The 12,950-nt window shown below is 40.9% G+C and overlaps 1 protein-coding gene across 9 annotated transcripts in view; it reads right to left on the bottom strand.

The window, feature by feature from the left end:
* Positions 1 to 12,950, bottom strand: part of MEGF10 (multiple EGF like domains 10) — a 320,303-nt gene that overhangs the window by 33,456 nt on the left and 273,897 nt on the right. For all 9 annotated transcript variants that reach the window (XM_077911490.1, XM_077911492.1, XM_077911491.1 and 6 more), the window contains 3 exons: positions 11,384 to 11,504; positions 10,417 to 10,580; positions 8,120 to 8,222 (listed from right to left, as the gene is read on the bottom strand). In XM_077911490.1, coding sequence (XP_077767616.1) covers positions 8,120 to 8,222; positions 10,417 to 10,580; positions 11,384 to 11,504 — 388 coding nt within the window. The remainder of the gene's footprint in view (positions 1 to 8,119; positions 8,223 to 10,416; positions 10,581 to 11,383; positions 11,505 to 12,950) is intronic.

The following is a 12,950-nucleotide window of genomic DNA, read 5'->3' as shown; positions in this document are numbered from 1 at the left end:
ATTTTGTGTGCCTAAAGATGATGACTCTTCCCATCTAAAGAGGTGGAAATGTCTGCCTTGCTGATTTTTGAAAAGATATACCTTTATGAGCTCAGGGCTGTGTGTTTTTTAATGCTAGCCCAAATTACAATGCAATAGAAGAGTTATGGAGGCATCTTGAAGAAATTCTTTTGGAATGTTAACCAAAGAACAGATAAAGGTTCAAATAGGAATTACTTCAGAAAACAATTCCCTAACACACTTGGAAGAGGGAACAAAATGGGCAGAGGGTATCTTTAAATCTGCAGGGATCTCTGGCTCAGTGGAAGCATTTTTTCCTGATAAATGTTCTAACGCTGATAAGGCGATCTGTGAGGGACTGTTTTTGCCAGGATTGAGGACAAAGAGCTCTTTGATAGCCTTCCCAAGTTGCTAGGCAATGGCTGAATGATCGTGATAAACTTCAGCTAAGCAGCTCTAAAGAAATGTTCGTGCATTTCATGCCTGATGCATTATGCCAGCAGCCTCAATGTGAAACCAGCATTCACTAGGCATTTGTGATTGCATGAATGCGGTAAAATAAATCATCTGGGGTGTCATTACTTCTCCCTCTCAGAGATAGAACCCAAGCTCCTCGTCTTGCTAATTGTTCATATTTCTCATGCCAGTACTGCAATCTTTGGGGCACTAGTGAACGAAGGACATGATTTCAATTCAATGTCTGGTTCCTGAGCAACAAGCTATTAAACATATATTAGAGCGAAGAAAGATTTGTTCATAATAATTAGGCTTGATGATTATAGAAGAGAAGAACCACAGTATAGAGTCATAATACTTTTCCTTCCTTTCTAGCCCTCTTGCTACCAAAGCAGCTGCTTACTGTTGGCGTACAGACATTATTCACTGGTGTATCCACCTGTGCCCACGCAGTGTCCACCCTGAGAGCATGTGAGCCTCTGCTGGCCAGGAGCTGGCAACGCTTTACCCTTGTGTTCCCAGCACCCAGCACTGTGGCTGCACACAACTTGGAGACACTCCACAAGGGGTTGTTAAATCTTTCCATTTGGATACTATGAATTTTAAAGATGAATTAGAAAAGGATCTGCTTTCTAGAGATGACCAAGTGAAAAAAAATCTCAATAAGTCGTATAAATCATCGATGTTCGCATTTGTAACTGCAAGACAAAAGCTCCAGAGAGTATGACCTGCCTCATTCTGGACCTGGATAAAAGCACACAGAACAGACTGCTAGGCAGAGGGGCAACTCTGGGAGCTCTGGCTTTTTCTGTAGCCTTTCTTTTTGGAAGACACGCCCCTTCCTCCACCCTCACCTCAGGGACTCTGCGGATGTTCTGCTTTTATAGGACTCCCTCCCCGCAAAATCACACAGACAGCCAGCCATGGGCTTCTGCGTGAACGCTGTCCACCCTTCAATACCCTGGTTGATTGGGTGCATGCATGTTAATTAAAGCTCATTTGCACTTGAATTTGTACCTTCTGTAGCTGCATAAAGAAAGGTAGGTCCCCCCTTACTGTAACAATTCAGGCATCACTAAGCCACATGAGAGATCACTGTGGGACAGATCAGTACCTAAAGTAGCAGTTCACTTACTCACTCGGTCAAATTTGGAACATTTAGGGGAATTCACAGAGGGAAGCCATCCTTTAGGAGAGGAGCTTGGACCACTGCAGGCCTAGTTGCCCTTGCTGGGAAAAGACAGGCTCTTCTTATAAACTTGCCTGTAGGCTTTCCTCTTTCTAACGCCCCCCTCCTGGCTGGGCTCAGATAAAGCACCCCACCTGTCTCTCTATTCTTCCTGCCACTGCATACCCTCATACATGGTTGCAGTTCCTCTCTCATCCCCACACATTAAACAACTCCTAGAGCTTGAGTCGGTGTCCTAATCTCTTTTCTCTTAGTTTAGCATTTAACTTTTTTTTTCTGGTATGAATGTACCCCTAAGCCTTCTGCCACTAGATACAAGACTTCTGTCACAGAAAGGCTCCCTGGGACCCCCACCTCTTCAATAACGAGAGTAAAAAACCATAGCACAGGTCAGTCCACAGACTGGTAACTATGTCAGTGTATGGGCCACTGGTGCAACTTTTGAAAAGACAAATGAGGCCATCACGTAAGGTTGTGCAGGCTGTACACTGCACAAGAGCCCCTGGCCACAGCGTTAAGGCAGGGTAGAAATCCAGCTTGCCCTCCACCTGCCAAGAAGTGCAACCTGAAGGATTTCCAAACCTTCTCCAAATTTGTACAAATGTGCTTTATGGGCTGGCAATGGCTCCACCCCCTTCCTCACTCACCTTCCAGATTGTCATTCAGTAGGTGTGAGGTGGGGACAGGGAATACACAAGTTAAAAAAGTTCCCAGGTGACAGTGATCCTAGCCAGGGCTGGGAACCAGGCTGGAGACGGCATATGTTCCCACACAGCTGGAAGGAAATCTTGATTAGCTATAACACTCAGTGAAGAGGTGTTCTGGTTGAATGAAGTCAGGGCAGAAAGGAAGAAAGAAAGTCAGCATATTTCTACAGTTTGGGGAAAATATAAAGCATATTACTTCACTACTCTGGAAATACACATACACACACACAATTAATTACATTTCATTAACATCTAGGACTTGAGAACAATCATTTTGAAAAGCCAGTCTCATTTTATAGCAGTGTGTGTGTGTGTGTGTGTGTGTGTGTGTGTGTGTGTGTGTAGAGGTGTGGGAGAAGGAGCCCAGCCTATATTCTGGATGGTGTTTCATTTTTCCCTCATTGTTTTTTAACTGCAACCTGCCTCTTTTTGATAAAGTAGTCAATTGGCTAAAAATATTCACATTTTTTTTAATGGTACATTTCTTTTAGAAATAGTATCTGGAATGTCAGCTGCAACTTCTGCTTTGGGTAATCTGTATGGCAGTACCTTTGAAAACCTGTTTTAAAACCAGGTAAAATGGAACTGCCAATGATAGAATCTCAGTTATTTTAAGAGAAAAAGACAACATCAGAAAAGTGTCAGAAGTCATGAGGAGTGGTGGATGAGCCCCAGGGTAAGAAAGCAAGCTGATTTCCTTAGTATATCAGGTTAGCATCTGACTTCCTCAATGTGGGTGTGTTATTTTCTCTATAAGGAAGAATAAAGCTCTCCCAACCTTTATCTCTGGCTCTAAACCCAGAGACCTGATGAGCATCTCCCTACAGTGTCCTCTGTGACCTAGCAGTATTAGTGACTTTATACCTTCTTATTGATTTGCTCAGGGGAAGAGCCCAGGTCCCTGTGTTAGACTGCACCAAAACTTCACTGTTAACCCATGCACTACTACCCTGTCCAGTAAAATTTCACGTAGAGCGCTCTGAGCAACAGGGAGGAGAGAAAACAATCATTTACTTCCTGGGCTCCTGTTACTTTATCTGGCCCTGCATCTGGTATCCAAATGAATAGCAAGGCTTTCTTTATCTTGAGAAAGGCTCTTCTTCTACTTACTCAAAATCAAGTTTGTTGATGAAAAATTCTGAGTCTCTCCAGTGTTGACAATGAAGGGTGATCTATATAAATAAGACAGAATCTATTCTTCTTTCCTTTGGGGGAAATAAACCCATTCTTGGTCCAACTGTAGGGTGCATTTTGGAACTTTAGTAACCTTCTTTTCCTCTCTGCATGTTTGCATATACCAAGTGTGTACTGTGAATGTGGGGGATGACTTCTCCTTAAAAAAGTCTCTGGCAGTCTTAGATCCTCACAGATCAACAGCCTACACAGAAGACCCACAGAAATGAGACAATGGGGCCATGAAGCCAAGAGACAGTAAGGGCAACAAGTTAACAGAGCAACATGAAGCAGCAGAGCTTCTTCCCCTTTAGAGAAGCAGACCAGTCACAGATGGACAGAGTATTACAAGATTATGCTGTGTGACAAAGTCACTGCATTCCCGCAGGAGCTCCATAGGTCTAAGGCCAGATGGGATAATTTGTCTTACCCCATGACCCAGACTGTGGAATGCAACAAACACATTTTCTGGCTGGCTTCAGGCCAAATCATATCTCCTGCTTTTCTCATGTAGACGAGAGTATGCCTTTCACAGTCTGGCTCTAAATCATCAAAGCAGGTAGATACTTGAGCAGTGACTGCTGTGTTCAGGAACACATCACATTTCCTCTATATTCATAAGATAAAAGTAGATTTGGTAGAGCATGGTTCCAAACAATTGATATGGTCTCTCTGCTAGAAAAGTTCTGAATTTGCCAGGGGGTTCAAAATGCTACTTCACTTCATTGTGATCATGGATAACTGAGTACTGGTCATTTTATTTGAGGAGTTCAAAAACTCTAGGGAAGCCACAAAATCTGGTTTACTCTCTAGCATAATGTAGTTATAACACTGAGTAACCAAGAGCCACACGTAAACATGAGGAGGTGGAATTTCACACTGTGAGGTCAGAGTTATCTTAGCTTTTGCAAGTCAAGGAGAAACTAGAGGGCAAGAGAGTCCTTGTGTCTGTGGGTAACTCCTATTGACAGAAAATAAAGTCCATTACCCAGCCTTGGTCTGTTTCCCAAGGTAGCTCTCAGACACTAGAAATCAAGCACATGACAGTTCATCTCAGTTTACTCCTCTCAGAAGCCAAAGCAGCTCTCAACAAATTCCAAAGGACTGAGAGACACCGCTGAAGAGGTCACTGATGACATCTTTGGTTCAAGGATCTGAAGACATGTATTGTCAAGTTAGCAATACTTCCCACATTGATCTACAGACTCAATCCTCATTAAATCTACCTTGTATCTTCACAAGAATTGGCATGCTGACCCTAAAATTCATATAAAAGTTCAAGGGACCCAGGATAGCCCAAACAGTCTTGAAAAAAAACCACCAAAGTTGTAGAACTCACACTTCCCACATTTCAAAACTTTCTACAAAGTTATAGTGATAAAAACATATCAATGGAACAGAAGTTAAGAGTCCAGACATAAATGCTCTCACATTTATGGTCAGTTGATTTTAAAACAATACAGGTGATGGGTAGAGATGGATGAATGATTTTCTCAACACATGATGCTGGAACAAATGCAATCAGCATGCAAAAGAATGAAGTTGGACCCTTACATCACACCAAAAATATATATATTTTATACATAAAATAAAACTCAAAATGGATCAAAGACTTAAATGTAAAAGCTAAAACTATAAAATGCTTAGAGGATTACAGAAGTAGAAATCTTTGTGACCTTGGACTAGCCAATGGTTTCTTAGATTGACACCAAAAGCACAAAGAAAAAAAAAAACTAGACAAACTTAACTTCATCAAAACAAAAACTTTTCTGCAGAGACATCATGAAGAAAATGAAAAAGTGACATAGTAACAGAATGAGAGAAAATATTTGCAAATCATATATCTGATAAGGCACATACAGATAAAATACATAAAGAATATTATAACTCAATTATGAAAACATAGGTGACCCAATTAAAAAATGAGCAAAGTATCTGAATAGACATCAGATATACAGATAGATGAAAAAAAAGATATACAGACGGCTGAAACTAAACACAAAAGATGCTTAGCATCATCATTTATTAGGGGAATGCAAATCAAAAACTCAATGAAATAACATTTCATACCACTTGGATGGCTAGAATCAAAAAGACAGATAATACAAATTTTTGATGAGGAGACACAAACCTCATATACTACCAGTGGGAATGTAAAATGGTGCAGCTGCTTTGGAGATCAGTGTAGCAATTCTTTAAAAGATTAGAGTTATCCTATAACCCAGGAATTTTACCCCTAATTTATATACCAAACATATACATCCACACAAAAACGTGTACACGAATGTTCTTAACAGTATTTCTCAGAATAGCCCCAAAATGGAAGCAACCCAAATGTCTATCAGCTGATGAATGTGCAAATAAAATGTGGTCTACCCATACCATGGAATATTAGTCAGCAGTCAAAAGAAATGAAGTACTGATATAGTTCCAATAGGAATGAACCTTGAAAACAAGCCAGGAGAAGGAAGCCACTCACCAAAGACCACATAGTACATGAATCCATACAATATCAGAATAGGCAAATCAACAGACAGGAAGTAGATTAGTGGTTGACTAGGGTAGGGAGAAGGGGAAGAAGGTTGCCTGGTTCACATGAGTTGGGGGTAAATGGAGAATAAGTTCCAATAAGTACTACTGGGTTTTTTTTTTATGAGGTGATAAAAATCTTCTAAAAATGATGGTGATAATGGTTGAACAATTCTTTGAATACACTAAAAACCAGTTGATTATACAATTTAAATAGGTAAATTCTACAGTATATCTTTCTGTCTCTCTACCTCTGCCTCTCTGTCTATATATAAATGAACACATATAAAGATATGCATACATACTCTCTCTTCCTATGTACACACCCATGCACACATATGAACATACACATACACGCACACATGCACATATATGAAGAGGTTGCCGGTTATCAGCACTTATCACCACAGTCCTCTCATATAATTCTCATAAGTCCTCACCCATTTTCAGAATTAATCTCAGCGTAACTGCCCTATCCCCCAGCACTTTCTGGAAGAAATCTGTGTATGGCAGAGGGTGCAGTAATGAAGAGAGTTGGAGATGCAATGGGAGAGCCTTGGTGCAAATCCCACCTTTCATGTTTACTGACCCTGGGGCCTTGTTCAAACCACTGAACTTCTCTGTGCCTTAGTTTCTTCAACTGTAAAAAGGACAAAATGATATTTTCTACCTTGCAGAGTTTCTGTGAGCCTGCCGTAAGTACTCAAGAAGCATTACTTATTATTATTTCTGTTTTTCTTTTTATAAATTTTTGCTAAGAGGTAAGACCACCATGACTTCATAATTTCCTAAATGTCACATCTCTGGCATGGAGGCACAAGATTCTCCTCTGAAAGATGCACCTTTTCAAAATATGAACCATCACCAAAGGGGACAATTAGCTTGATACTACCAGTTTCTGTTTTAGAAGACAAGCTAAAAAACCATTTTGGAAGACACTAAAGCATCGTCAATATGGAAATAGTTCTGTTCTACAAATCTCTCTTTCTTCTCTGAATATAGACACACATATATTTAGATACAAATACAACATATACAAATATACATGAAACACACACATACATAAATGACTATGGGTGAGAATTTTAAAAGAGAGTTTTGGTTCATTTAACTACCTCTATACCTGTACCCAAGTTTCACAGTAGTTGACGCTCAATTGGCACATCAATAGTCAACATTTTATTTTACTTGCAGAAGAAATTGCTCATAAATATGAGCATTTATATTCATCCCAACATTCAATAACTTTCCTGGTGTATTCCCATTTGTAATTTTTCTAAATAAGCATTGAAAATTCCATTCATTCTTTAAGGCTTTGTTTTTGTTTTTTAGAATAAGCTTGATTTCATGTAAAAAAAAAAAAAAAAACAGGAAAAAGCAGGATCCCAATTTGCTTGGGCATTCAGTTCCCTCTCCTGAGTCTTTTTATCATAAGCAAAAATATGGCTCATTTTCCAAGACCTCTGTTAGTTTGATAAACTTCCTAGCTGGAACCATGAAGCCATATAAATAAAGAGAAACTTCCACCTTGTGGTTACAAAATTGGTACTCAATCGTATTATGAATTTTTATGACTTAAGTGTTATTGTAAGAAAAAGAAAGTTTTAAAACTTTCATGTATAGCAATGAATATTTTAATACTCGCATATTAACCATATTAATATTCAATATTTTTGCCTCACCAATGTGAACTTAGTTATGTTCTTATGGTTTATTTCAATCATTCTTTCCTCAGGGTTCAAAAGTATCACAGAAGGCTTGCTAAGTAAATGCTTCACAGAAATTCGCACCCCACCCCCCACTCCTGCCAGCCTGAATTCTGACAGTCTGACTATACATTAAGGCTCAAGATCAACTGTTCCTGAATGTTTCAACAAGAAGTCATTACTGGATTACAGATTAATTAGGCTTAGCAGTAATACCTTTTGGGTAAAAATGTGGCAATTTACTGGAGGCTTTACCATTTTTTCTTCCCTGAAAGGTGACCTGCATGTGTTTCTCTAAAGTAGCAAGGAATGGTGCTAGGTGTAATTTGGCATGTTTCATGTAGCAGTCCTTGGCTCACCTGACCATCCAGGGAGGCAGCGGCAGTGGCCCGTGGTGGAGTGGCAGCCATCCGCATGGCTACAGTCACAGCGCTCCGCACAGTTCAGCCCATATGTGCCATCCTGCATGGAAGACAGCAATGAGGTCATGGAAATGCACAATTAGAGATGACAGGGACCTTGGTAAGCCACTTCGGATACAGGACCCTCTTCTCCCAAACACCTCTCAGCCACATGCATTATAATTACCTCTTCCCATGTCTTCTTGGTCCCCCAAACACAAGTGGTAGTGTTTGAACATCACTCAAATTGTAGTTCATGTCTAATATAATGGTCGGTCCTACGAATGGTGAAGCCAACTATGCCACTATGTTGATATATGTATATGCAAATATATGTAGACACATTAATTAATCAAGAGAATCTTTTTTTATCTTATCATAAGCCACCACTCATAAAGAAACTTTCTTTTGCTCCTAAAAGATTTTTATAAAGTAGCTCAGTGTTCCTTATAAGACATGCTACTCGTTAGTGGAAAGGGAGGATCCTAACTCACATAAAGCTCTAAAATTAAAAGAAAATGCTAATTGAATGAAGTTCATTTCTGTAAACTGTTCATGTGATGAAAACAACCATAAGGAGCAGTGAAAATCTTCTGTTGCTTGTCCCAATCAACATCCTCCTTCCTATGCAGAAGTCTAAACAACATGAGTATCCTGATCTGAGATCCTAAGGAAGGCTGGAGTACTTGGTGGTACATACTCCTCCCTGATCTATTCCCAGGCCTTACTGTTTTAGCCTGCATATCAGTTTTGGTCCAGCAGAGACAAGACTCTTTGTGGTCGTGATCATTTAGTTTATGGCAGGGGAATGGAAAGTGCTGCATTTATTTATTAACTTAAATTCAATTAGCTAACATAGAGTATGTCATTAGTTTCAGATGCAGTGTTCAATAATTCATCAGTTGCGTGTAACACAGTGTTTTGCATTGCAGAGCCCTGTGCTTTCATGCCAGATTCTGAGGAACGGAGGACCCTATAAACTTTTGGGCAGTGCACAATTACCAAGGGCGAGGAATGTGAGAGTCAGCATAAAACAGGTTGTAGGTGTATGACAGCATTATCATTTGAGTAGAACTTAATAAAATAAAAATAAATAGGCCCCACTCATGTTTGCTGGGGCTCTATAGCATTTAGCTTCACCATAATATGAAACACTTAAAGCATCATCGGAGTTCACTGAATTTTCTAATGCATCTAACACACACACACACACACACACACACACACACACACACAGGCTTTGCTTTTCTACAATCAGACTGGGAGTAAAAGATGCTCTTCAAGCCCATTTCAGAGCACTGATAATTTGTTCACTGGTGGATGAGAGGAAGCACAGCTAACTTTGTCCTAGGGGTTTGGAGAGCACAGAAAAGCCTAGGGAAATGTTGGGAAATGGGTTATACTTGATGAGGAGGAAGCCCAGGGGAGAATCGGCTCCCACCATGAGGGGCCTGGTTCAGGGGGTCACAGTGTCATCCCGCCATTTCTCCTGGAGGCAGAGAATTCACATTACTGAGAGAATGCTTAATGGCTCAAGAGGAAAGAAATGAGATAGGAGGAAAGAGTCATGAAAAAGAGGGCAAGAAAAAGGCCAAGGGCTTCTGAGGAAGAAAGGGAAATCACCATGTTACCGCAGAACGCGTGTCCCATTTGCAGCTTCTGTCTGCCTGCAGTAGACACGGTACAGGATTTATAATGATGATTCCCTCCAAAATAGGTCAGCAGAGTGGAATCAGACTTGAACTAGGGAAATCTCTGGAGATTCTTGGGGCTTGAGACATACTTGTGTTAACAGGTGGCCGTTTCTAAACCTTTCACCATCTAGATGAGGGTTTCTGAAGACACTGGTCACCACCCTTTCAATCCTCTGCCACTTTCCACCCCAGAGACGGGAGGACTTCTGTGATAACGGAGACAGAATATTTGGAGAGTTGACACGCAGATGCTGGGTGTTTGATAAATATTGTTGACTGGGGCTGCCACGAAGAGACGGGTGTATAGGAACAGAGAGAACAGGAAGGATGGGGGGGGGAGGGGACCCAGGCAGAGATGAAGGGAAAGAAGGGAGTGATTCTTGCAGAGCTACCTAACCAGTTTCCACATCTATTCCTTTTCCAATCTATGTCTGATTCGACTTCAAAGCCCTCATTTCTTATCGTGATTTTGTTTGGTTCACACTCGCATCCCTGAAATCAGGAAATCTGCCCCAGCGGGCTGACACTCTGCCCTCAGCTGGGGTGCTGGTTCGCGCGTACCTGGCAGGGGAGTTCACATTTGTCCCCGCGCCATCCAGGCGCACACGTGCAGGTCCCGTCCTGGGTGTTGCAGGCTCCCCCGTGGAGGCACTGGCAGGTCAGGTTACAGCTGAAGCCCCACGTGCCACTGGGACAGCTGATGGAGCAGTCCACCCCGTGCCAGCCTGCCACGACAAGAATGCCAGAGCATGGAGGAAACGACAGCAGCGGGGAGTTTTCCCAAGCCTCTCCAAGCCACGTTTCCCTTTAGAGACATTTTGGAGGTGCACAGCTGGGTCCCCCACCCCAGCACAGGGAGCAGTGGTGCTGCCGTGTAGTGCCTCCATCAGCAACAACCGAGGTACCCAGAATCCATCTGTGCTGTATGATCAGTCAAAGATGCCAGCACCAGGAAGCTCCACTGGGCTATCAGGAAGAGATATGGGGGTGGGAACACCCCTAATGTGCAGCGAAGCGCAATGCAGAACGCTGAGGGTTGCTCTGGGTGGAAAAGCGAAATATTTATATGGGAGGGTAAAGGAAGGTTTGTGTTTGAAAGAGCAACCCCATCTTTAAGGCAAACCCAGTTAACCACAAACAGTGAGTTTCCAGGACTCTGCCTGTTGCAGCAACTATAAATAGACACATTTTGGCATAAAATTGCATAAAATTGGGGCTCGGCTGCACTTCTTGTTGTGACTCCAAACCAGTCGACTTAGGAGCATGGATATATGTCTACTTATTCACTTTTACCCAAAGCATAGAGACTCCCAGACTTTCTGGAGCTGGCTGCAACCTTAGAGATCTTACCCTAATCCCTTCTCTTGGCTCACAAAAGCACGAGAGCCCACCCTAGACAAGGGGCTGGCTGAGTTTAGATGCTGAATGTTGGCACAGGTGGAGCTAGAACCCGAGTCAGGGTTTCTCTCTTATGACCTTAGGAGGTACCAGGATGAAGGCCAGATGAAAGATTCGTTCGCCCACTTACCTGCCTTGCAAGTACAAGACCCATCTACAGGTGAACAGACAGCATCGTTTTTACAGCCACAGAGAGAGGAGCAGTTTATCCCATAGGTTTCCAATGGGCATGGGATAGAGCAGTCAATTCCCTACACAGACACAAATAGGAAAATGCATGCAATTTTATGAATGAAATAAGACCAAAAAAAAAAAAAAAAAAAGAAATAAGACCAACACAAATAAATAAAAATACATCTTGGCAATGCCAATTATTTCCCCTCTCTAATTTTCACACTTGTATATTTTTAAAGTTGCTAAATGTATCCAGTATACAAATTTTAAAGATTCAAGGCCAACGCTAGCTTGCCTGTTTAGGATACAGCACTAAATGGAACTCAAAGCCTGCTGCCTCATTAGCTTCCCTTCCTAGCAAATACAAAAAACCCTTTGTCCTTGCTCAGACAAGCAGATATAGAACAATAAACTATAAATTGTAGTCAATAAATAAATAAATGTAAGTATAAACTATACATTAAATTGCACAATGCTTCCTAGACTTCCTTGTATGATATATAATATGATTAGTGGGTGAAGCAAAGCAACGGAACACATACTCCGCCTATAGCATGATTCAATTTGTTATCTGACAGTAAACCTAAAACAAAGAAGTGGGCCACCAAGGATGACTGGAGGATATCTCCTTTAAAAACAGAAGAGACATGGTGTGCCTGGGTGGCTCAGTCAGTTAAGCGTCTGCCTTTGGCTCAGGTCATGATCCCGGGTCCCTAGGATCGAGCCCAGTCTTGGGTTCCCTGCTAAGCAGAGAGTCTGCTTCTCTTTCTGCTTCTCCTCCCTGCTTGTGCTCTCTCTCTCTCTCTCTTTCAAATAAATAAATAAATAAATAAAATCTTTAAAATAAATAAAAAACAGAATAAAATAAAATAAAAACAGAAGAGCCTTAACACAGGCTAATTCAAGGGCTCTACCAAAGAATAGTGGCATAGGTTAGAAAAGCCGGTAAAGAAAGATCCTCTCAACTCTGAGGCTTTATCACCTACTCATTCCACATTATATGCTCTAGAATAACCACCAACATCTTCATCGGTTAATATTGCCCTCTTTCAAATGACAGAAAATAATCAAGACCAAACCAGTTTTCTTTAAAACAAGGATTCCTAATCTACAGCTAAGAAATCCCAGAAACTAGGTAAAATCCTGCTCTGTTGGCACACAGGCCTATTTGCAAGGTCTGGATTTTCAAAGTCACTGAAAAACTTACATACTGTTAACCATCACATGTAAATATATAATAAATGCTGACCCGATAATGCTATGTGCCTTCAAATTGCACGGAGTTAAGATAAAAACCATTCAGAGTAATTTCGTGGAAAAGTAATTTCTTTGTTGCCTATATAATGTAGTAAAATAATTACATAAAGAAAAAAATCATGTAAGCAATAATTAAAATACATCATAGTCCATGACATACATGAATTAAATAATTAATATGAACACTGCCTTTATACTTCTACCCACTTTCCAGTCATCATTCTAAGGTGACTACTCATTTATTTTTTTTAAGATTTAATTTATTT

Source organism: Canis aureus, chromosome 10 (assembly GCF_053574225.1).
Source record: "Canis aureus isolate CA01 chromosome 10, VMU_Caureus_v.1.0, whole genome shotgun sequence".
In the NCBI taxonomy this organism is placed as follows: domain Eukaryota; kingdom Metazoa; phylum Chordata; class Mammalia; order Carnivora; family Canidae; genus Canis; species Canis aureus.
Note: the sequence above shows the minus strand (reverse complement) of the source record. Positions and strands in the feature narration are given on the sequence as shown.